Raw genomic sequence first — 26498 nt, forward strand, 5'->3', positions numbered from 1 at the left:
GGGCTTTGAGGTCACAGGTTCCAGTCCCACGAACCTGTCTAGGAAGTGGTGACTATTCTGTAGGAAGAACAGTGCAGTGGTTAGGGTGTTAAGTTGGGATATGGGAGCCCTGTGTTCAATTCTCTGCTCTGCTGCAGACTTCCTGGGTGACCTTGGACAAGCTGCTTAGTCTCTGCTGTGTTTTGTGCTGCCATGCCGAACTGATTTAGGAGCCTACATCTCATTTTCAAAAGGGATGTAGGTACTTAGAAGCCTAAATCCCCTTGACAGTGCCTCAGTGCCACGTCAGTAAACATGTGGATAATAGCACTTCCCTGTGTTAGAGGGTGTTGTGAGGATAAATACATTAAAAGATTGCAAGGCACTACAGAAATGGGGGACATGTAAGTGCCATAGACAGATAATTTAAAACCGGGGTCTGCTGAGACAGAATAGCCCCCAGTGGCGTCCCGTAATGAGGGGCAAGTGGGGCAAAGCCCCACCAGTTCAATCCTCTCGCCTTTATTTCTTTGAATAAACAAAAACAAATACAATTGTGCCAAATTCCTTCGTTTCCTTCTTTCCAGCAGCACAGTGGAGAGAACACTGGGGAGTGAAGGGAAGACAGGACGAGGAGAGGCCTTCATCCCCTTCAGTGCAGCACCACGGAGCGCAGCTAGGAAATGGAGGGGCTGGCAGAACCTCGCATCTTCAGTACAGCAACCCCCTGGCCTTTGTGTTTAGTGGGAAAATGCATTGGGTTAGAAAAATGTATTAACTAACCAGCTGCCACATTTGAAAACACTTGTGTGTGCGGTAAGGGAAAAAACATGTTTAACATGGTGCTAGTTAACGTGTTTGCTAATATGATGCTTTTTCTCACTATAGACAAGGCCATAGAGGGCACTCAGGGGAAGGAAAGTCTGGCAGCCTCCAGCCCTTAAGACCTGAACTCTTCCCTTCACTGAAAGTGTAGAGCAGGGCGGAGATCAGAACATGCTCAGAGGGAACTTTCTTAGGCCTCTTTGGGGCTACAGAAGATTTGCCCAAAAGAGCTGGAGTGCAAGTATAACCCACACACCTCCTGGATGTGGTGTTCAGTCCCATCTAGTGGCACCGAGACCACTTAGAGAGAGAAATTAATGAATCTGCTCTACAGCCTTAGCTAAGGGCCATGTAGCTTTTAGCTCATGCATCGGAGGTTCATGCACTGATGTCCCAGGTTCGATCTTGCCCACTGACAACTGGGGTTGTCGCTGTTACACAAGGTCAGCCCCAATGCCGAGCTCCATCCCATACCCTTCAGAAGCAGTGTGAGGAGTCCAAAGAGGGGAAGGCCAATGCAAAGGGAGTGAAGACCTGGCCTGCCAGTGATTTGAAGGAGATGGCAGGTAGAGGCTTGTATCCTGAGGGGAGGGCAATGTGGAAGGGGCTGCCTGTTTATTTTTTTCAGAAGTTGGGGTAGAGTGGTGAGATTACCAGCAGAGGATATTGCGCAGTGGGGGTATCAGATTGTTCAGTGCGGGAGGAGGAAGAGCCCCAGCAAGGTTAGTTTGTTCATGTTATTGGGGAGGGTGTCTAAGTGCCATACCAACCACTTATCTTGTCCCCCCCGGCAACAGTTTTTGCTGACTAATGTATTTTATAGTTTTGCCTTCAAACACAGGAATTTGAATGATTCAAGATATGAAGGAAGTAGCTTAAGGTGTGAACTGAAATAACCATTGCTCTTTGCAATCTTTGGCACTGGTTCTTATTTGTTAGTAACACTGGTAAAATAGCAATACCAGGATTTATTTTAATTGCCATCTCAATCTTTCTTGGATTTCTTTGGGTTAATTTAAAGAGTATTTGTCTAGAATTAGCATACTGACCTAGGATCACAGAGCAAGTTTGCATTTAATATTCATTATTTTTCCAAATTAATTTTAGTAAAATACCTAAAACTATGCAAAAAAAAAGGATTACTAAGTGGTTATAATAAGTGATAAATGCGGACATGCTCACTTGTAGCTGCTGGGAGTTCCAGCAGCCCTCGTGAGATTTTAGAAGTAGTCTTTCATTTGAGTGGGGTTTCCTTTTCATAGATTAACAGGATGAAGAAAGAGCATATTTTTGATCAGATACTTGTATATACGAGGATTACAGGGCAGATTCTCCACCCCACGTTGAGTAGAGCTATGGCTGGCTGTAGTTCCCTGATCCCCAGCCTCACAGCCGTGGCACAAGTTAGAGTTGCTCCTGCCCAGCACTGTCAAACTTACATTACTGACCTAAGGTTCTGTGGGTGGGGCAGAGCTGCCTCTGCTGGCAGAGGATATAGGGGGAATTCTCTGCGGACTATCTATGGCCACTTTGCACCACTGATGTGGCACAAGATGGCCTTAGTACACCAGAAAATCTAGCTCTCTGTGCCTTTCCACTAAGGTGGATGATAATGTCATGGAGTATACTTTCTATAGCATGGAAGATATTAATAGCGGGTCAGATTATGCCATTGATTTTTTTAAAGCAGCACTCCAAAATATTTTCCACATGCTGTATTGATAGGATAATATGGGCCTGAGTCAGTAAGATTAGGCGATGATAGTCAATAAACGTAACTGGCATAATCCTCTGTGTCAGGTTTTCATCTGCTTTCCTAATGGCTGCTCTCCATTTTCAGCTTGCTGAACTCTAACTCGTTTACTATCATACGGGATGATGCCTTTGCTGGTCTCTTCAATCTAGAGTACCTGTAAGTTCTATATTTTACATATTTGCCAGTCTTTTATAAACCAAGATGTTTTGATGAGTTGCCAAAACTCCTGCCTTGGAGAAACCATTTTCCCTGTGGTTACTGGGGCCAAGGAAAATGGAGGGATTTATGTTCCATTTTCTGTCCAAATGTCTCATGCAGCTACCTACCATTTTTCAGATGTTGCAGAGTATTTTAAAAATATGCCATATATGCTGGGGTGACTCTGTATAGACAGATTTTAGAGTAACAGCCGTGTTAGTCTGTATTCGCAAAAAGAAAAGAAGTACTTGTGGCACCTTAGAGACTAACCAATTTATTTGAGCATAAGCTTTCGTGAGCTACAGCTCACTTCATCGGTGAAGTGATGAAGTGAAGTGATGAAGTGAGCTGTAGCTCACGAAAGCTTATGCTCAAATAAATTGGTTAGTCTCTAAGGTGCCACAAGTACTCCTTTTCTTTCTGTATAGACACAATTCGCTGAAATGGGGTTGGTGATCTAGAACTGGTGCTAGATTTGCAGGCCAATTCCATCTATTATATGTAATAGAGGAGTTTGAAATGTCAGTCAGTAGATAATGGCTTGCTGACAAGTCCCAGCAGGTGAGGTGCAGAGTATCAGAGTCACTCTCTTTTGTAGCCATGATCCCCTTTTTCTTCATTCTCCCCTCCCACTCTCTCTCTCTCTGCAGTATCTTTGCCACCCCAGTATTTCATTTATACTTCATCCTCTCTCTTCTTAGCTCAGTTTACTCCTTCCCTTTATTTCTGCTTCATTTCCTCTTCTTACCACCCTTTCTTTCTCTTTTTTTAAAAAGTGTACTAACCGTATTATCTGGTTATCCTCACTTCACATTCAAAGGGCTTTCCAAAGACTCACCTGCTTTCGTATCTCAAATCAGGAGGTAGGTTTTTAGAGTCTGAACACATTCTGGGTACAAGATACATCCCTCCAATAACTTTTCAGTGTTGAAAGAAGCTTCCCTTTCTATAGATTCTCACTATTATATTGCTGCCTGGAGGAGTGTCATGAACGCTAACCTCTGCTAATGCCTTTATACGTCTATAGGCAGTTACTGCTAAACATGCTGCATTCAGAACTAATATTATGGTATGGAGGAGCAGCCAGCAATAGAAGTAACAGACCCAGAAATAGTGGAATATGGCAAACGGCATATGCTGTAATCCATGATTCTACAGCATCTGGATTTTTCAGTGACAGCAGTAAACAGTTTTACAGGTGGAGGCATCAAAATGTAAAAAGCTTGTGGAAGGCAAAAAAAAACCAAACAAACTTTCAAATTTGGGTCTGTTGTGGGCTGGCTTCAGCTTCCAAGTGGTGCTCATGAGGAGCCCAAGATAGAGCATGTTACAATAGCCTATGTTTGTGGTGACGGATGGAGTGGGCAGGCCCACATTTGAAAGAAAAGTATGGAGTGTCTTAGTCATTTGATCAAATGTAGCATTCTATCAAGAAACAGAGACAAATCTAACAAGACCCCAAGACTGAAACCCCCTTTAACCAATGCCAGACAGATGATCTCAGCTGAGGCTATGATCAACATCTCTGCCAATTCTTCAAAATGTTTCCTCCTCCCAAGAGACCTTACCTCCACCTTTTGTAAATTGAAGCTAAGCAGTGATATTTCCTCCACATGAATGCTAAGCAGCATTAATACTCCAGTATTCAATTTCTTCCAGGCATTGGTCACGCAGCATAGGGGGAAAAGAAACCTTTCTGGCAAATGAGAAAGTTTCTTTGTGTACAAAATAAGGGATCAAGGAGGAGGGCAGGCCAGGGAGTATGCATAACAGGTAATGTTGCCAAAAGTAACTACATCATGTCTACACCATTAAGAACAACATATATATAAATACTGCTAAGACTAATGGGCTATGTTAATAGTGTCTGAATATATATGCCTAGGAGCTCTGAAAAAGGACTGGGTAATATACTGTCAGTCATTAGAGAGTGACACTAATAGGTGCATTCTCACTGAAGAGTCCCTTCAGAAGATTCAGTGATGCAGGAATCTATATTTACTGGGCCATGCAGTCACTGAGTCCCAGTCCAGACATCCCCATCTTGAAACATTGAGTTTGATGGAGATATGTTTATTTACACCAACTGAGGAGGCAACCAATCTTGGTAAGGCAGAAAAAACCTTCTGTCTCCTGAGAGGATGAGAAAATAGCTCCAGCTTCCTTGGGTATGGTGTATGGGGAAATCTGGCCTTTTGGAGTGCAGATAGAATTCATGACTCAAAGCAACCTTCTGACAGAGTAGACTGACTCCTTTCTCATGTCCTTATCTGTGCTCTTGATGTGAAGAGGGGTCCCTGTCACTTCATGAAGATGAACAGTTACTACAGAGCTGGGCACCAATATATGAACCTAGACAGATAGTGAAGAGCCAAGGACAATGTAACTGTTCACAGCAGCTGACTTTGCTCTCTAACCCCCAACACAATTATTTCTCCAACACCTTAGTTCCTAGAAATGTAGGGAGTCATTCTGCAATTTCCTTGGCCAGTCCTGGTGGTGACCCCACAAGGTGTAGCCCCCAAGGAGACCATACAGATTTCAGTCCAGATGCTGAAATGTAGGTAGGTTCATTTTATTGTCCTCACTTTTGTCCCACCACTTTCCTCTCGGCTGCTATTGGCTCTCTTCATTTTGTTCTTAACTTACTTTGTCCAGAGGAGCTTACAGTTTGTCTTCACACCACCACACATATCAAATAGCATTGCTAAACACTGTGGAACCCTGGCCAACTCCCCCTCTCAGGTCTGTCAGGAGAACTCCTCAGGGGATGATTAACTAGTTGTGAAATGGGGAATAGGGTTATCCACACTGTCCATGCTTTTCCTTCTTTCTCTTTTCAGCTCTTTCCCTTACATTCTCTCTCTCTCTTGTTCAGACTGTCACCTTTTCCTTCTCTTGTGCTTTGGCCATAAGAGAAAGGAAAAGGGAATGTAAGTACCTCTACTGATATTTCTTCAGCATCATATATGAAGGAGCCTATGTAGATACTAAGTTAGGAGGCGATAGGTTAAAACATACATACTAATACTGTATTTAAAATATATATTTATTATTTTTTCTGTATAGATTTATTGAAGGAAACAAAATAGAAACCATTTCAAGAAATGCATTCCGTGGCCTTCGCGATCTGACTCACCTGTAAGTCCTTTATCACTTATTAGAAGTTGTTTATACATTGCCAGATGTTCCAAAACTCATGCCTTAAGCACTTCTGTAATTGTTTTTACTGTTAATGGTGGAGGCTTTTTCTCCTTTAAAGAAAACTAGTTTTTGTGCTGTGTAGGACATTTCCATCTTAATCTCTGCACATCGGCTAATTCAGACTGTTACAATGTGGCTTCCAGTAAGTTTAAAAATATTCACTGTTCTGACAATACTCCAGGGTTTTCACCTGAGTTACACACACTCAAAACCTGAACATGCAACCTTTACTTTGCAAGCAGTTCTTATTACTAATACCTTAGATACAGCATATTAAAGTATAGTTAAAATTCCATTTACTTTTCAGCATTTTACTGCTTGTATTTTTGTGTATTTCATTCCTCTTGGGCAATAAAAAACAATTGACCAATTTCACTTTTGTTTCTAGTCATCTTCACTTTCTGTTCTCACAGATTAGCAAAGATTCACAAGGTGGAAACACAGTGTTTAATTCATTCATGATCCCATTAGTCATGGTCAGTACTAGGACTTAGACAACATCAAATCATTAGCATTATTTAAGTGACGTTAGACTTGGTAGGAGTCAAGATAATAAGATCTAACTTTCTTTTCTAGTTCTTTGGCTAATAACCACATTAAAGCTCTGCCAAGGGATGTCTTCAGTGATTTAGATTCTCTGATTGAATTGTAAGTAATGAAAATCTTTTTATTGGTTGCCTGTCATTGTGACTCTATTAATCTGTGCTTTAAGTTCCGGTTTTTTGGTGTTGTAGCTGAAATCCATGCTAAAAATAAATGCTTATTGTGTTGTATTAGCATTCTCATTTTAATATTGTTTGCTCAGTAGGATTAAATTAGACTTCACTTGTTGTTTATCACAATAGTGCATATGACCAGCATTATTACTTATTTTCTGATCTTTCATGAAAAGTCTTGAGTTGAAGGGACATCAACTTTAAAATCACAGTTTGTGTGAAAATTTTTTAATCTACTGTTGCTACAAGTAACCCCTAAAATTACTGTTACTGAAAGAGATTATCTTTTTAAAAAAAGATTCCCCCCGCCCCCCATTTTTTCATTTTGTATTTGACAGCACTTTGCTCAGGCTGTGTCAATATTTTTCTAGTGGTTAGTCACTTTCCCCTATTATTTGCCAGAGTCTGTCACACAGCAACAAGGTAGAGCAAAACTTTAAAAAAAAAAAAAAAAAAGTTGGAAAATGTGATTGTAAAGCCACAAACTTTGTCAAGAGGCTCAGAGACAGGAATTGTACCTGGAACTACAGATATCTTATTTTTTGGAATTGACTCAACTTCACATTGATGGTGACCCTTTTAAGAATTTAAACACACTGTGAACATTTCAGATGTTTGTGGAATTAGTCTCTGTATGCTCTGTTTCAATGTAACATAGAAACTTCACTGATAAGGCTGTTACTGTCAGCCGCCTATGTACTGGAGTGGTAGAGTGAAGCAAAGGAATCTGTGAATTTCAGTGGAACTCTGAGACAATGGAAAAGCAGCGGAGTGGGAGGGAGCCGTCTTGTGAGGATTTTTAGTGAATTATAGTTCCAATCCTGCTAATGCTTATGAACGTGAAACACCTGAATAGACCCGTTCCATGCATAAAGATACACATGTGCGTGTTTCCAGAATTGGGGCCTGTATTTGTTATAAACAACGTTTCAGTGAAATGTAAAGAACAATACAGTTAGGATAAGAGATGGAAAATATTTTCCATCCTCTGTTCAGAATCAATTTAAAACTATTCAGCTACTTTTGAATTAAGTATGTCAACGTGCTAACAATTCTGCAGTTTTCGTATCACTACCAACCATTTCAAATATGTTTATTTCTGTGTGTTTTTTTAGAGATTTAAGGGGAAATAAATTTGAGTGTGACTGCAAAGCCAAGTGGTTGTTTGTGTGGTTAAAGATGACAAATTCCACTGTTTCTGATGTCCTGTGTATTGGTCCAGCAGAATACCAGGATAAGAAGTTAAATGATGTCACAAGTTTTGATTATGAATGCACCACTACAGGTATTCAGAATATGTATTTCTAAGCACACTACAAATGATTAAAGATTAGAAATTTAGATTAATCCCATATTACTGTATCAGAATGATTTGGGAAGAGGGAGAAAAGGGTTCTATATAAAGCACTTTAGAATAACAGAATAAGTCTAACTATTGAGAAGATTAAATTTAAAAGCCAAAGGAAGTAGATGAGATTTTATTTGGATTAAGTGATAAAAGGGACAAGAGCTATGATTTTCAAATTCCATAAGGTTTCATCATGACTCTATGACTCAATTTTCAGTCACAGATCTTTTGCTGTTGTCTGGAATAAGGCCGTATATCTATGTCAGAAGAATTTCCTGAAATCAATCTCCATTTCACAGAATGCTACATAATACCACTGTGTCTGTTGTCTTCGTTCAGCAGGCCACAGCTTAGTAGCACTGTAATAAGTATGTGTCAGCAGTGTTTCCAGCAATTAATTATGCAGACCCATAATAAAGGAGAGAAATACTGGATAATACTAGTGCTGCATGGCTTAGGAACCTGGTATTTGTTTTATATTAGATAGTAAAAAGCATTCTCTAGGATGTGGAGACAAAGTTGCATGAAGTTCTGATTGTCAGAAGATGATTACAGACCAAACATAACAATCAGTTATCTGTGTTTGAATACAATTGTACTATATTAAGAACATTAGCCATTAATGTTAAGTTGTTCTTATATATGATGAGAGCAAATTGCACCTGAAAGAAGTTGGTCCAATAAAAGATATTACCTCACCTACCTTATATCTGTCACCTGAAGGTATGACAGTCATATTAATGGTAGTTGAGTTCTCATCTCTGCAAAAGCAAACTGTCAAGAATGAGATAGAGCTCTTAAAAGCTTGTGTAAGAGACAACATAAAAGTTAATTGACAGTATTGTAAAGATAAACTTCCAAGCCAAGGTATGAAATATAACCCAAGCACCATATATAAAAAGTAAAAAGAATAAACTCTAAGTTAAAGCCCCAACGTATGTCAGGAAAAGCATCAGAGGTGAAGGATGATAATTCCTTGTGTAGACAAATTGATGTCAAAAACAGAAGACAGAAATTCCTGCGAACCGTACCAGAAATTTCCATTACTGTGTCCGCTGATCCACAATGATGCAAAAACACCAAGTGTAATTTACCTCAGTCTGCATTCATTAAATGTTATTGTTGCACAAGCACTGGCTTAGTGCTGTGTAAACCTTGACAGCCAGATCCTCAGAGCTGCCCTGATTTACAGCAGCTAAGGATTTGATTTAGATCTACTCTCTCTGTAAACGTATGACAGTATATGTGTAATTGTGCAGTTTTCATAGGCAAAATTCTATCCTGCTGTTACTTCACTGGCCTGGTGTAAATGAGGTTACGCTCGGAATAAATCTGACCCGATTTATGTGGTGTAATGACTGACTGCTTGAATACTTGTGCCACTGCAGTCAGAGAAGCGTTGAGACAGGGTAGTATAGGATATTTTCAAACCCCACAGCCAGTTAGTTGCTAGCTGATCTGAACAAAGAAGAGCATGCACCTCACCAACAATGGCGTAGTCAGCAGCATGCCTGCCAGTTTTTTTAAGAACAGCATGAGAGCAAATTGTAGAAAAGTTGGAGCTGTGACATAGGGCCTCCTTAACACGTGTTTGTGGGGGGAACAGACTTTGAGGCCATGGCACACCTGGTGACTGAGCTTTGTGACTTTGTCCTCACCCACAACCATTTCAGATTTGGGGACAGCTTATACCTTCAAGTCAGTGGCACTGCTATGGGTACTCACATGGCCCCACAGTATGCCAACATTTTTATGGCTGACAATACTCCAGAAGAAGTGGGTTTTTTACCCACGAAGGCGTATGCCCAAGTAAATCTGTTAGTCTTTAAGGTGCCACCAGACTCCTCACAGTCTTTATGAAGAAACAGTTTCTGCAATAGAGAAAAAAATCTTCAGGGAGTGCACCATCACCAAGGCAGCATAGTACCCCAAGTGTGGAATTAAAAACTACCCACTTCTGAGCTCTAATCCCCACTCTGCCCTTGACTCTGTCAGTGGCATCAGGCAAAACACATAGCCTGTCTGCTCTTACTTTTCCTAGCTGTAAAGGGGAAATTGGGGCTTGTCTACAGTGGAAAGTTATTCCAAAATAAGGCAGAGTGGGAATTTAAAAAGGCATGGAATAGCTCCCTGTATGGACACTCTTATTCCAGAATAAGTGTGTTAAACAAGATCAGGAAAAGGCATTAGTCTGCCAGAATAAGTGTGTCCACACAGGGAGCTGTTGCAGAATAGCTTGTTCCATCATAGCTCTTCTGTTCAATTTCCCCTCATTTGGTCTGTGAAGATTAATTAATTTGCGAGTTAATGTTAGTACAGTGATTTGAAGCTGTAAAGCAATATATACTGTAAGTGCTAAATGTATTCTCCTAGTCACTGAAGGACAGATGGTTATTCTGCTTTTTGTTCCTATCCCTCAGTATAAATCACTTTCATATAGTTGTTCACATTAATCTTCACTATCATCTTTCCTTCCCTTATCATGCATGGTTTAACAGACCTTTCAATGTATTATACTCTTCAGTGATCCACATCAAGTATTACATGGATAATCCGGGTAATTTTCAAAATACCTTTGATTTCAATAGGAATTTGTTTAGTAAGATTTCCATCTCAGTGGCTCCATTGACATACCAGACCTGGTGAACTGAAGAACAGTAATGAATCACAGGGATGCTATAAAATTGAAACACTTTTTAACACAATCGATTATTAAAACTGAAAGAATTTTAACAATCTAACGTTACTTTTAACCATTTTATCACGGTTTAGTTTTTTGCATGTCTCACAGTTTGGACAATGAACATAGATTAATCTATTTCACTTTTGTTTCTAGTCCATTATACTTTCACATTCTCCTACAATGGGACAGGGCTGCAGGGGCTTGGTTGCAAACACAGCAAAGCAATGTTTGTTTATTTTTAAAAATTCTTTCCAGGTTTCGTTAAATCTTATTTTTATAAGGCCTGCTTCTCTTTGACTCTAAGGCCCCTTTACATTGCTCTGGCACCACAAAAGGGGCTTAAAGTGGGTGCACATCTGACAATGTAAAAAGACCTTAAAGTGGGCCAGTTTACACGGGAATAATCTGGAAAACTAATCTAAATTAACTAAAGGTGCTAAATTAAAGTGGATTAATTAAACTATATTAAACTCCTGTGTGGATGTTCTCATTCAGAATTAAACTTTATTCAGTTTAGCATAATGTAATTAATTTAAAAGAAACCAAATTATGGTCACTTTAATTCTGAATGAGGTTGTCCACACAGAGGTTTAAGTCATTTTAGCTAATCCACTTTAAATTCACATCTTTAGTTCATTTGGATTAATTTTCCTGAGGGGTGAGATCGATAAAGCACTTTACTGTATTGCACTCTAACTGCCCCACGTAGACCCTCCTGGCACACTCTAATATGTACCTGGTTCACGTTAATGTATATAGCTTTCTTGAGCAGGTCAGCAGCATCTTTATGTACCTTTTAGAAAGCAACGGTAGAGCGCTTTACAAATCACACCCTTCAAATGCACTTTGCCCTAGCTGAGCCCTGAGTGTCCCTATCTAGATAAGCCCTTGTGTCCACTTGTGGCCTCTCTACTGCTAGAGTGACATAAAGGGGTCTTAGTGAAAATGCAAATCAGGCCCATAAAGTTTAAGTCAGAGGACAGATGACAGCACCTCTCTACTGCGTAACTCCATACCAACTACAATGGACAGTCTTTTTTAAATATGTAGTAAAAATATTGTGTAAATTTTTAGTGGCTTTCACCAGTTACTGTGAACTATTTATCAGTTGATTCAGTGAGAATTTGATCAGTAATACTTCCATTGTTACTGATCCAGTGATATAATAAACCCAGTGTCAGGTGTGAGTCAAAATAGCTTTGTTGATATAGTATCACTTCTGAACAAGCTGTGAGCCATATGATGCCAATAGGCAGGTTTGTTTTAATTCACAAACTTCATACACTTGCCCTAAGACTGTTTCAAAACTGTTGTGATGTTCTGACAGATTTATTTAGTTTTTAATACCCCCCCACACACACACACTTTTTGTATCACATTGTGATAAAGCGGCCTCACTTGGAGCTCCCGCAGCATGACCAATGTGCCTGCAAGGCTAATTTATTACAGATAACGTCCCATACTTGTAAAACATAACAAATCAAGTGCCCAGCAGTCCATCAAAATGCAGCCCCCACGCCTATCATCACACTCAGGCTCTCTGCAGCTTCAGCATCTCTCACTGGGTTCACCTCGTAAGTGTTGTGCCTGCATCTCTCACTACGCCTCATTGCAGCCTTCCCTCTCTGCCCCTCCAGCTGCAGCTCTCCAGCTCAGAGAGCCAGGCTTCTCCATGCCTCTGTTGAATAAATAACAGGTTGAAAACGCAGACTACAGGCTCAATTCCAACTTCAGATTCAGCCTTCAGCCCTCACTGGCCATGGCTCTCTGGCCCTGCACTGGCTTCCTGGCAATTCCTCCCTCTTTCCAGGGAAGGCCTATATAGCTTTCTGCTTTCTCAGAGACCTCCTCCAGTCTCCTGATCTTTGGCAACTCTCACTTGCCAGTCTCTCCCCATATACATGGCCCAGGTGCCTTCTCTTAACACCAGTTGGGAAGCAGCTGATGAGACACAGGTACAACGGCCTCTTCCTTCTTAAAGGGCCAGTGCCATGCTGTGACACACACTTTTTAAATATATGTTTATCAGTAACGGCTAGAGTCACTGTTCCATCCTTAACTACATTTTTATGCTTTCATTTATTTTTACGCTCCATATATTTTACCTTCCAGTTTTCTCCAGTCCTTTAATTTTTCCAAAGGAATTGATGATAAGAACACCCTTACTTTCTAAATGTACTTGCTTTCACACCAGCATCACTGATATTATCAGCACAAATACACATGGTTTTGGAAATAGGATCTGCTATTTCAGTGATGCAGGAGAGCTTGCCACAAAACCTCATGCTTTGCTTTTGGTAGTCACCAGAAAAATGGTGGCAGTTCTCTTTTTTAGCTGTGGAGTGGTAGATTTTCTGTTTGTTTAATTGTAGCTATCTAGTCTTACCTCCTGCAGTATGACTCCACAAGGGTGGGCCTTTCAAGTATGCGTAGATGTAAAATCCAACATTTGGAAGCAATTAATATTTACTTTGGAGAGGAAATAAGGACATGCCTTAAACCACCACTGAAGTGCACAGAACTGGGCAAGAGTTTTTAAAGGGTAAGAGTGAGGACATGATTAAAATGTTGCTAAAATTCATGGGCCATCAGGCCCTTCCTGAATATGAAAAGTTAGCATGCACAGCATGGCACAGAGCTCCTAGTATGTAAGGGTGTCTGTGGGCCTGAGATGAATCTTCATCTTAATGAAAGACTCATCTTCTCCCACAAATATATTTTCCCCTCCTTGTAGACAGGGTTTGTGTCACCCAAACTAGACCTGAACTCTGTTAATGCTGCTCTTTATTGACCAACAGGTGTCACCCTAAGTCTCTTTCCCTCATAATAATCTTGGCTCTGACCTGCCAAGCTACTGTTGCAACAGAACAAGTATGAGATCCTGCTGCGCAACATATAAAATGAGCTCTTGGTTTAAGTGAATTTTAGAATAAAATTGACACAGAGGCTGGGATTTTCAAAAGAGACTTAGGGCAGCAATTGGAAGTTGGACTCTCAACTCTCTTAGGTGCTTTGGAAGCCTCAGCTGCCACCCTAGGTTTTCCATTAGATGATAACAGTAAGGCAGGTCAAATTTTAAACCTAAAATACTTGACAGTGTTCCTTTAAATTATACTTTTATTCAGGTTTTTTTAAATTAAATGTTCTCCTAGGTATACTTGGTCCTGCCTCAGCACAGATGACCTTTCGAGACCCCTTCTTGCCATACATTTCTGTGATTGCAGGTGTGGGGTAGCTGGGATGGGGTTATCCCAAGGAATTCACTTCATTTGCTTTAATTGGAAATGTGCAGAAGTGTCTGTGTTGAATAAATAACAGGTTGCAAATGCAGACTATGGGCTCAATTCCAACTTCAGATACACATGTGCAATAACGAGATTTTTGAAGACACGGTACATAGCAATAAGTGACCAAAAGTTACTGTTGAAGTTGGAGTCTTGGTTTTTTGGGGTAAAATCCTGACTCTGTTGAAATATATGGAAAAATTCCCATGACTTCAGTGGTGCCAGGATTTCACACTTTACAGTCTACTCATAGACAGTACTCCTACATAGTACAATTTCTAGCTTTCTTTCTAGGGAAGTCAGTGGTCTGATTTCACAGATATCAGGCAAGATAGAATGCAGATTTTGCAGCTAACACCAATCACATGTCTTGATCTTCTTGTGAATTGAATTTTGGAAGGGAAATTTACACTGCACAGAGCAGCAAACTGTTCTCCCTATTGCTGCATGCCTAATTGTCACTCAGTGACACTCCCTGTGTTAGGGCTGTTACAAGCTTAATCCTAAATCAGAGTTCTTGTTCTTAAAATAGTGTCCAATAGTACTGATTAGAAAATAGGAACCATGTGTCAACTATTTTGTGTTTACAACATGGGATTTATTGTAATTTTTTTAAACGTCTGTTTCTAGATTTTGTTGTTCATCAGATTTTGCCATACCAGTCAGTTTCAGTGGATACATTCAACTCTAAGAACGATGTGTACGTAGCCATTGCACAGCCTAGCATGGAGAACTGCATGGTACTGGAATGGGATCACATTGAAATGAATTTCAGAAGTTATGACAACATCACAGGTACACACATGAATATATCAGATTTATACATGAAGTGGTGGTATAATCAGTGTGTAATGGGAGAAGGGAAGAGTTGGAATATGGAATTCACTGATACATCATGGAGTGGACACTTGATGCTATATCCTGTTATCATTCCACCTTTGTTGAAACCCCCACATTGAAGGCAATGGATCAAGGCCATAATGTGGACTAGATTGCTCAGAGAGCCATATCGTTCTTGTAGGAGACAGCTCTTACCAGAACACAAGCTTGGCATTTGTCTCTGTGATATTTAGTCTTCAGCAAAGGACAGGGTAGACATGGGTGGGTTCTGCTCCTGTAAATTTTTCTCCATGAGTGGACCCTTATATCCCCACAAGCCCCTCTGAAGTTAGCTGGGCCTCCACACAGGAGTTGCCCTTGTGGAACAGCTTGCAAGATCGGGGCCTTGTCTACAGGAATATGGGAACTGCCATGTTCAATCAGACCTGAGGTCCATCTAGTCTAGTATCATGTCTCGGACAGTGGCCAGCACTAAATGCTTTAGAGGATGGTATAAGGGCCCTGCAGTAGGCAGATTATGTAGGCACAATATTAGTATAACATTTGAATTAGTATCCATTCTAATAGAATTAATTTTATCCAGAGAGTGTGAAATCCCAAACTGATCTCTTGACGAACTATCTGGCTTTTCCGCATACAGTTCATCTAGACTAGTGTTTCCCAAACTTGGGACGCAACTTGTTCAGGGAAAGCCCCTGTTGGGCCCGGCTGGTTTGTTTACCTGCCGCGTCAGCAGGTTCAGCCGATCTTGGCTCCCACTGGCCGCGGTTTGCTGTGCCTGGGCAATGGGGGCTGTGGGAAGTGGCGTGGGCCGAGGGACGTACTGGCCATCACTTCCTGTAGCCCCCATTGGCCTGGAGTAGCTTTCCCTGAATAAGCGGTGTCCCAAGTTTGGGAAACACTGATCTAGAAGATTAACTATTAGGGTTCACTTGACATCATGTGCTCAAGGAAGTTCATCTTGCCTTCATACTGACCTTCAAATGTACAAACTACTACATGGCAAAATACACGCAGTGCGCCAAACTCTGTTCTGTTATACCTGTGCAACACCACTGAAATCAATGGGACTGTACAGGTGTAAGGGAGAGCAGTATTTTGACAGATTTGAATTAGTTTTCTTTATGTTTACTCCTGGGGAAATTTTGCGCCACTGTGTGTGCATATAATTCATGGGCCGTGCATATTTTAATTTTTATTTTTTTGCAGAAATTAGCTTCTGCCATCAAGTTGCTGCAGTTCTGCCTTTTGCCCACCAGTGGGCTCTGTGGCGCTAGAACAGAGCAGCCACTCCTGACCAACTAGGGAAGAGAAAGAGCCTATAGTGCGGGGGTGGGCAAACTTTTTGGCCTGAGGGCCACAACTGGCTATGGAAATTGTATGGCGGGCCATGAATGCTCACGAAATTGGTGGTGGGGGTGAGGGCACTGGCTGGAGGTGCGGGCTCTGAGGTGGGATGAGGGATGAAGGGTTTGGGGTGCAGGAGGGGGCTGCAGGCTGGGGGTGGAGCAGAGGGGTTCAGAGTATGGGAGGGGGCTCTGGGCTGAGGCAGGGGGCTGTTGTGTGGGAGCAGGTACAGGCTCTGAGCTGGGGTGCGGGTTCCAGTGTGGGGTCAGAAATGAGGGGTTCAGGGTTTGGGGGGGGCAGGAGGTTGGGGTGGGGGGGCTCTGAGCTGGGATTGAAGGATTCAGGGGGCTGGGGCAGGGGGTTGGGGTGAGGGCTCCGGCTGGGGGTGCGGGCTCTGGGGTGGGGTTGGGGATGAGGGGTTTTAGGGTTCAAGAGGGTGCTCTGGGCTGGGACCGAGGGGTTCAGATGGCAGGAGGGGGATCAGGGTTGGAACAGGGGGTGGAGGCGTAAGAGGAGGTAGGGGTGCAGGGTCTGGTTGCAACTTACCTCAAGCAGCTCCCAGAAGCAGTGACATGTCTCCCCTCTGGCTCCTATGCAGAGGTGTGGCGCTGACCAGGTGGCTCTGCGCGATTCCTTGTCCGCAGGTGCCACCCCTAGAGCTCCCATTGGCTGCAGTTCCTGGCCAATTGGAACTGCAGAGCTGGTGCTTGAGGCGGGGGCAGCATGGAGAACCCCCTGGCTGCCCCTATGTGTAGGAGCCAGAGGTGGGACATGCCTCTGCTTCAGGGAGCTGCGCTGAGCCTTGGCACACGCAGCACACCCAATCCTGCTTCCCTGCTAGAGCAGGGCAAGCCCTTGACCCTGCTCTCTGGCAGGAGCTTGAAGGCTAGATTAAAAGGTCTGCAGGGCCGGACATGGCCCACGGACCATAGTTTGCTCACCCCGGCTGTAGTGACTTCTTCACAGCACTTGTTGGGCCAGGTCAGGAGACAGAAGATATGGGGAAACAGACAGCGTGGAGTCGCTGGGGGGCCAGACAGGGACTGATTAGGGAATGTAGAGGAGGACAGACTGGGGCAGGGGCTGAATGGGAGTGGAGGTGCAGGGGCAGGGGGAGGGAGTGCAGGGCTACATAGGGACAAGGGAGGTGCCTGGGTGGGGGCACAGAGACACATGAGAACAAGGGCAGATGTGCCTGACTGAGTGGGAGAGACTAGGGGTCAGCCAGGTCTGCATATTGGAAGCTCCCTAACAATCCCTTCTTGCCCCCCCACCCCAAAATCTGTTCCATACTTTTCTCACCCATACCCAACAGCCCTTCAAGTTCACACCCAGGCTCTTTCCCAGCAATTACTTCCGTCTTCCTCCGTTACCCCTGACTCCCCCTGCACTGCTTCTGAGGGGTGCGGGAAATACGATTCGGTATTGTAGTTTAAATTAATTATTACTCAGAGTTCTGTATTAATATGCCTAGTAAGGAATCTATTTGTCAAAAAACATTTCCTGAGTCTTTTTTGTAGTCTGTATTGTTACAGACATACTTGCTGACAGGTATTTTGAAATAAATTACCAAAATAATTGAAACTGGTGTGATTCTATTGTGTTATTTTGACAAATAAAATATGCAGAATTAAAATATTGTGCACAGAATTTTTAATTTTTTGGCACAGAATTTTTCAAATATTTTTGCGCAGAATTTCCCCCGGAGAAAATGTTGCTGTTGCAGAAGTAAAATATTTCCCTTTAGAGAGGATGTGGGGGAATTCTCTTCAAAGTTATCTTATAGCTTTATACAATATGTACAGAAAGATATCGAGGTCGAATATAAGTGATTATGTTTTGCTGACTTGACAGTTTTGGGGGAATAAGGGATTTCACAAGAAAAAACTGGATTAGGAGTAGCGGCATAAGGAGACAGGGTACGAAGGGCATGTATTAGCCTATCACAAAGCAGTGTTCCTACCTACCTCAATGTCACAATGTTAAAATAGGGCTTCAGAATACATATGCTCACACTCCAAATCTGCACATTTCAAAGACTTCATGTCATTGGACCAACTGGCTTCATTGTGCTGAACTGACAGGCCTTGAAACAACAGCGCTGTTTCAGGAATGCAGATTTGGCACATTACAAGTGACTCGTAACCCAAGAAGAATGGAAAGCTGCTTTAAGAATTTAGGGTTGCCCCATTTGGCCTGAATGGCTAGTCAGAATTCAAGGTCTTGCCAGGGTGATTCAGCAATATGTGTCAGGTGTGTTCTTGTTGTACTTTTGTTTATTCACAAAAAGTGTACACAGAGTGGTTTCCTTGAACACAGAGGAAACAAACAGCAGCAGGCAGTTTCCTTGCTAAGAAATCCCCAAGTCTGCCCCTTCAGTGAATTCTGTGCCCAAACTATCTATATGCTTCCTCTCAGGGTCACTGTCACAATTCCTTCAACTAGCTTGCCCCCTCCAATACACATAGTCCTCCAATACCAATATCTTAGCTACTGAAGCCAAGGGTTTCACTGCTTGAGAACCCTGTTGTTCCTTAATATCTGAAGTCGCCTTTCCTCACTTGTTGCTGGATCAAAAAAATGTGATACGCCTCATGCAGTATGAATGAAAGCACTGCCTCATGCTGCCATGTAGAACATGAAAAGAAACTGGCAGCAGTTAAGACAACAAAATGAGGGATAAAGAAAGAGGGAACTGAGTAAATCTCTCCTTGTTTGAGTGGTTGAATTGTACGGTACTAGTATTTTTTGCTTTTTGTTTGAGCAACAGGTCAGTCCATTGTGGGATGTAAAGCAATCCTGATCGATGACCAGGTCTTCGTGGTGGTGGCACAGCTCTTCGGTGGCTCACATATCTACAAGTATGATGAAAGCTGGACAAAGTTTGTCAAATTCCAGGACATAGAGGTCTCTCGCATTTCCAAGCCAAATGATATAGAGCTGTTTCAGATAGACAGCGAAAAGTTTTTTGTCATAGCAGATAGCTCTAAAGCTGGTCTGTCAACAGTTTATAAATGGAATAACAAAGGATTCTACTCTTACCAGTCCCTGCATGAGTGGTTCAGGGACACAGATGCTGAGTTTGTTGATATAGATGGAAAATCTCATTTAATCCTGTCGAGCCGCTCACAAGTTCCCATTATACTTCAGTGGAACAAAAATTCAAAAAAGTTTGTCCCACACAGTGAAATCCCCAACATGGAGGATGTCTTGGCTGTGAAGAGCTTCAGGATGCAAAATAGCCTCTACATAACGCTCACAAGGTTTATTGGTGACTCCAGAGTCATGAAGTGGAATAGCAAGCAGTTTGTGGAGATACAGGCTCTCCCGTCTCGAGGGGCAATGACACTGCAGCCTTTCTCCTTTAAGAATAATCACTACCTAGCTCTAGGAAGTGACTACACCTTCTCCCAGATATATCAGTGGGATAACGAGAAGAACCTCTTTAGACTATTTAAAGAAATCTATGTGCAGGCACCTCGCTCTTTCACAGCTGTGTCAACTGATCGAAGAGATTTTTTCTTTGTTTCTAGTTTTAAAGGAAACACACAGATATTTGAACATATAATTGTTGACTTGAGTTTATGAGGGCTGTTGGAGTGAAGCTCATGTACAATGAGACATTTTCACTTATCAGAAACAGCAACAAAAAGACAGATTATTCATCTCCAAAAATAGGGTGTACTTGTGGAACTAGTAAGAAGTTTTCTGAACTTTTAGAATTTGCATATTAACCAGGAATTGCAATGACTTGGTTAACTGCATGACATGTCCATTTTACCATTTTTAAAGACATTTTAAAACCTGTAATTATTCAAAGGAGTGTGCAATGCATTAGGATTAATTCTGATATCTAAGACAGCTATGTGAATTTTACCTAAGAAATTGAATTAAATTGGACACCTTGTAGAAACAAGAGAGGAGAGAAAACAATGTCAAACATGGAAACTATTCTTTCCTTTAAACCTAACATTTCAGTAATGATACTTAAGAGTAAAGTCAACTGCACATATTTGTTGATGAATTGTATAAATTGACATCAACCTTCAAAAACATTTTTTGGTCATTTTGCAGTTGATGGGCAGCATCTCTTTGTTCTTTATAATAAAACAAAGGTCATTGTTTTAATTCATATTGATACTAGATGAGAGGGAAAGTTAAAAATTCTTTGACCTCTTCCTGTTGATATCAGAGAGGAAGCATGGATACAAAAAAATCACTGTGGGTGATGGGATGGCAATGAAATACAGGGCCTTTCACTTCTAGATAATGGGTTCCCTTCAGCTTCAGGTCAATAGTGACTGAAAGTGGCTGATAGTTGTTTGCTGGCATATCTGAACTCAGCTGGTCTTAGTTCAATTTGTAGCTCATAAGTCTCTGTTTCACAAATGCAACTCTCTAACTGGCACGAACTCACACCCCTACTGGTAGTCTCAGTAGTCTGCCAAGGATTTTAATGAGTATGGAAACTGAACTACTCTGTCACTCTTAGGCCTGGTCTACACTACAGGGTTACGTCGACCTAAGTTACGCAACTCCAGCTACGTGAATAATGTAGCTGGAGTCGATGTAGTTTAGGTCGACTTGTTGCGGTGTCTACACTGCACTGGGTCGACAGGAGAAACTCTCCCATTGACTTACCTTATGCTTCTCATTTCGGTGGAGTACTGGAGTCGACAGGAGAGTGATTTGTGGTCGATTTAGCAGGTCTTCACTAGACCTACTAAATCGACCCCTGGTGGATCAATCACCGCAACATTGATCACCGGTAAGTGTGGTCATACCCTTAGAGGAGGTCCTGCTTAATCTAGATTGAAGCTTACTTATGGGTCAGTGCAGGGAAGCCTGTGTTAGTGTTGCCTGTGCTGAAGCTGTTCCATACATAAAGAGAGCATTTCATTCCATAAAGTTTCTCATCTCCTAAATTAGATTTCTGAAAACTGCAAGCTGTATTTTGAGTGATCCTCCCACCATATGAAAGCCATATTCTCCTCTGGTATAATCAAGTCCACTGAAGTCAATGGAGTTGTAGCTGCCTCAGATTAGTGCTAATGTTAGCAATAAAAGTACAGTGCTAGCTAAGAATTTTCACTTAGATCACCCCACGCTATCCAACTGACAAATGGCTCTGGGAATGCCAAACTATGGAAGCTCTATTGGACCATATTTAGCAGTCTTTTAAACTCATTTTTGGGTGAATGCAGGCTATAGTGTTTATTCATCATCACAAATGGGTCAGTTGTGGCATAGTCACCATGCATAGTCACTCTTCCAAGATGACAGAGAGGGGCTGTGCATTCAGCCACATGAACAGAGCCTTATGGTGGAAGCCATGTCTCTCTACATGCTTTTGAGACAGTTTTATTATAGCAGAGTCCTTTTCTGACTCACCACTACAAATGCCACTTTACATTTTCATCTTGGATTCACATATTAAATTTTCTACTTTATCATGAGACTTTTTTCTGCATGCTATGGAATTTATAAGGCTTTGTAAAGGAAGCTGAACAAATGAAACAGGTCAATATCCTTCCCCAGGCAAGGTTATCACAGTCTTGCTGCTCTGAGCGAGCCTAACATTTCTCATCACGGATAAGTAGCAACATGCCCAGTTATTACAAATGTAAATGTCTCTTGCTGACTTCTGGTTTAAAGATGCCCAGCATGTAAGCAATACTGCATGAGCGGATTAGGATGTGACAGCTCCTCTCCTTGAAATAATAATCCACCTATGACCTGAAGCATCATTGCTTTCATTGAAAATATTCTAGATCATATGAAATCAAAACATTACTGGCCTGCCAGAAACATAGTTCATATTATTGACATTTGTAAATTTCATTTAAGAATATTTTCCACTTAGCGGATAATCCCAGGTTTTATTTTATCTAAATATAAAAGCTGTGGGGATGCTTTAAGTGATCCTGCACTGCTACTTCATAGTGCTAATGGCCCTCAATTCCTGTTGATTTCAGTCAGAGCTGAGGATTGTATGACTGGGCCCTTAGTTGCTAAAGGCAGTTGTTTTGTAGTTGTATTAATAGGTCTTCTAAGACTAAATTAATGGGTCCTATGTGACTCAGATATGATAACCACATGGCTGACAGCCAACCACATTTCTTCCATTATTCCAGCGTGCTTGAGGAAGCCTTATCGATTAAAGACGCTCCTGTACTAGTACAGCCATGATGTAGATGGCTCTTTAAATTCAGGAGCCGTCAGAAAACACTGTACACAATGTAGCCACTCTTCTATATGTATCCAATATGAAAATGTAAATACATTTTCGTTTTCTGTCCAAGAGGAGCATATCCCCGTGTGCTAACTCTTTCTTTCAGGGATCCTTGCCAGTGTTATGTACACAACCGGCCTTTTTGAGCACGGTCCTGATCACACATTTGGGAAGAACCATAAATGAGAAAACTTACAGGCAATAAAAATGAATCCTGAAGCCCAGCACCTGATTTCAAGAGAGATGATGGTGGTCCGGAATTCCCCACCACCACCCCCCACGGCAAGAGACTATATCTTTTTTGGGGAGTGGAGGAGGGGGAAGTGAGGTGTACTCACTTGTGGGTAAGGAAGAGGATTTCAGGCTCAACTATCAGGGCCAGTGAAATTAACATTGTCCTATTATTACAACCATGGCTACAGAGACAAAGTGATCTACAGAGGCTAGCTTATTCCCATTGGACCTAAAGAACTGATTAAAACAGATTCTTTGGGTAGACTGATGTTTCTGCTGAACAGGTCAGTTGCCCAGAGAGCTGAGATCATCAGTCCTTTTACAGCTTCTGCAGTGAGTGTGTAGTTGGAAGGTGGCCTACCTTTTCTGCTGAATAGGTGTAGTGAGATCAAAGGAACTAGGAGGGAGGTTGAAGGGAAATAAGTGGATGAAGAAAAGGGATTACAGTAAGCCTCCCATTGTTAAATAAATGTAGTATCTGGGAAGGATCCTTGAAATTCCTAGTCTCCACTGTTCCTGCTCCAAGGAGCTGATCTATAACACAACCATGAAAACTGAAATTAAAAAAGGGGATAAAAGGAGGGGTTGGATTTTGTTGTGAAAGTAACCAAGAGTCTAAAACATAAAGTGCAAAACTTCAATAAAATAAAGTACACATTTTCTTCTGTCTATCCAAATACAGCTACTATATCATCTCCATTGCCTCTATAACTTTGGTTTTGAGTAATAAATAAACTACACATACCCCATCATTTCACTGAAACTATCAGAAACATCAGGAAGGGCACTGGCAAAGGATAACACAACGTACCATTTGGTACAGTTTTTATGTATTTTAAAATGTGTGTAAAATGCAGTAATTTATATAAAATACATTTACTACAGTATGAAGGCTACAATGGAAGAGCATTTTAAGGCTGTATATACATTTAGCTCTTTTTGGTAAGGAGATAATGACTTAATCTGTGCGAGTAATACACATGTAATCTTTAATTATATGAATAAAAAGTAGTTACTGAGACAAATAATGATGCACTTTGTATATTAAAATGATGGGGTTTTTGCTCAGAAAGATGAAGCACCCAATATGAGGTGGTGCGGTAATGATATCCCAGCTCCATTTTCCAAGGAATATTTCCAACAAAACGCTGGAGTTCTTCAGGATTCATTGATAATAGAGCCTACATGTTGTAGGCCTGGATGGAGCCCTTGGCATGGCTAAACGTATGAACCACAGTAAGGCTGTGAACCAAAGTAGGCCTTGTTAGAATAGTAACCACTAGGAATCAGCTAAGTAACATAAACATATTCCTAAGAGAATGGTACAGGAACATACAGCCCCTTGCAAGATAAAAATGGAATGATAGGATAATGGATGAGGCTGTTTTGTTTGAATATCAGACACAAGGTACAAGGATGGCAACTGATAACATCTGGAATGTAATACATAACTTGTTTGTATCAATGCAGAAAAGGAGAGTGGTAGGAGGGGCAGGTTTGTATTGCCTAGGGGTCAACACTTCTGTTGATTGAGCTGATACCTGGTCACCGACATGCATGGGTTAATGTACATGTGACTGGCTGGATGGGGTACTGAGAACATGCCTTATTGACAATAAACCTGGCCAAGCCTTAGCCATAGAACTGAGCCTGTGGTCTTTCTTTATGATTAACATCAAAGTCTGCTGAATCCACAATCTACGCCAGTGCAGAAACACCACAGCTCCAAAGGACAGCATGGGAGTGACATCCTTCATGTGTGATTCAGTAACCTTAACTCTCCTCAGGTCAGCTGCAGAGCAAAGAATCTTTTGTCTCTTCTCTACTACTACCAAATGTTAAGGACAAGCCAGCCCTTGTGTCCATATGTGCAGCTGGCCCACAATGACAATGTACTAATGACTAAACTGAGTGTGGGCTAAAAGAACCATGGGAAAGGGCTGAAAAACTGACACGGACCCAGAAGCTGGTAGCTCTTTAAATAAAGATTTGTTTCTTGCTTTTTGTCTGCATGAAAGCACGGTGCTAAGAAGCATGTAACAGACGCTGCATTACAGTCTTATTAAGGGAGGCATGTTGACCAGATGATAGGTAGTGAGCTATGGCTCCCACAAGTAATGGTGGAAACTCTACCACTTAAAATATTTAAAACAAGAATGGAGAAAGCAATATATCTTGTACCATCAAGGGAACTCGCTAGCTGACCTAACAAATCTTTTCCATCTCTGATTTCTATTATTCACTCTGTGCAGAAAGACCCAGTGTTGTATTTTGGCTGCAGTAATGAAAAATGAGTAGACTTAAGGTGCTTTTTTTTCTCCAAGTAACTCAGATCTCCAACATCTTGCTGGTATCTCAGTTCTTCACACTTTCCTCACCCCACCCTAGTGTTATCACATGTATACTGCAGCTACTATTTCCTGATCAATTCAGTTAGCATTAAATGTAACTCATCTTCAGATTTTTTTTACTTTTATTTTTTTAAAGACAGAACTTTCAAACTGTAAAATAGTTAAGTAGACTTCCTACATTTATAATTAAGAGGTATAGTAGTAACCAAACTCTAAAATAACCTTATGGGTGTCCTTATGGGTGTTTGTATCTGAAATTTACTCTTCCTTATGACTTGCTGAATTCTTTTACATTATTTGGATAAAACAAGAATAAATGTTGAAATGTCATCATTAAATACATCATATCCAAAAACTTGACCCTTTTTCTGAGGCAACTCTAGAGCCATTCTGTCTCCCACCACCCCCTTCTGTTTTTCGAACATAGCTCAATTCGCTTTAGCATTATGTAGGTAAGGATGTGGGGACTAGAACCTAGCACTGTAGAGGCTGGGACAGCTAACATTTGCACAGTGCCCTCAGGAGCTCATATGGTGCTATAAACAGATAGCACTTTGGAGAACAGGAACCACAGGAAGTACCACCCAAGAGAGTTAGTGTGACAGTACTCTGCGGCCCACTGATTGGCCAATCACCCTATCTAACCCTGAGGGTGGCCCAGAAAGTTGTCTAGGCAATGATACAGACTTTGGGTCTGCTGTGATTCCACACCTAACCGCCTGATGTTTGACTCTAGCCAGGTATTACCACTGATCTCTGACTCTGACCCTTATTCCTGCCTCCTGATTACAGCTTGGTACAACCTCTGGTCTCTGATGCTGGCCTGACTTTGACACTGACTCTGGCTTATTAAACCTGCCTCCAAAGATTTCTCTGACCCCTGCTCACTGACTACTGTGGACTCCAGCCCAGCTGTGACTCCTAGGCCAGAATGTCTATGCCCTAGTCCCTTATAATATATGATCAGACTTAGAGTACCACAAATGTCTTTTGCATCAAACAAGATTTTACTTGAGCTACTGTCAGACCGTGCTGTTGCCTCAGTTTCCCCTTCTTGGCTTCTCAAAAGCTGTCAGAGCCTTGCAAGTCAAATAACACCACTCCTTGGGGCCTTGTTTACTAAAATAACATCACAGTTTGAACATATGCTTAAATCAAAACATGTCTTTCCCCACAGTTTATACATTCTTTTGGTGGGCTCACTATTTCTTTCCCAAAAATCAGATCCTGCTGCCTAGTGTTTCCTAAAGTCTTTCTCTAAGGCTTCTAGTCCTATTTCTCACTGCAGGTAGCTTTAGGGCCTTTTCATCTACCTGATGCGTAAAGCCCCACTCTTGAGAAACCTACAAGAAGGAATTGTCACTAATCAATGCCTCTCAAATCCATGGATCACCTGTGGTCTGCAAAGGTTGAAGTTCTTGCTAGATTATTTAATGCTCCCTTCTGTCCTTGAAAGCTATGAAAATACTGACTGCTCACATGGTGCTGGCTCCTCCTTCTT

At 41.6% G+C, this 26498-nt stretch overlaps 1 protein-coding gene across 2 annotated transcripts in view; it reads left to right on the forward strand.

Moving 5' to 3' along the window:
- Window positions 1-24472, forward strand: part of LGI2 (leucine rich repeat LGI family member 2) — a 52094-nt gene extending 27622 nt beyond the window's left edge. For both annotated transcript variants that reach the window (XM_073342379.2, XM_073342378.2), the window contains exons 3-8: window positions 2645-2716; window positions 5828-5899; window positions 6539-6610; window positions 7794-7963; window positions 14624-14788; window positions 18951-24472. In XM_073342379.2, the coding sequence (XP_073198480.1) occupies window positions 2645-2716; window positions 5828-5899; window positions 6539-6610; window positions 7794-7963; window positions 14624-14788; window positions 18951-19768 (1369 nt within the window). In that variant the 3' untranslated portion in view covers window positions 19769-24472. The remainder of the gene's footprint in view (window positions 1-2644; window positions 2717-5827; window positions 5900-6538; window positions 6611-7793; window positions 7964-14623; window positions 14789-18950) is intronic.
- Window positions 24473-26498: the final 2026 nt, after the last annotated feature.

Source organism: Lepidochelys kempii, chromosome 4, assembly GCF_965140285.1.
Source record: "Lepidochelys kempii isolate rLepKem1 chromosome 4, rLepKem1.hap1, whole genome shotgun sequence".
In the NCBI taxonomy this organism is placed as follows: domain Eukaryota; kingdom Metazoa; phylum Chordata; order Testudines; family Cheloniidae; genus Lepidochelys; species Lepidochelys kempii.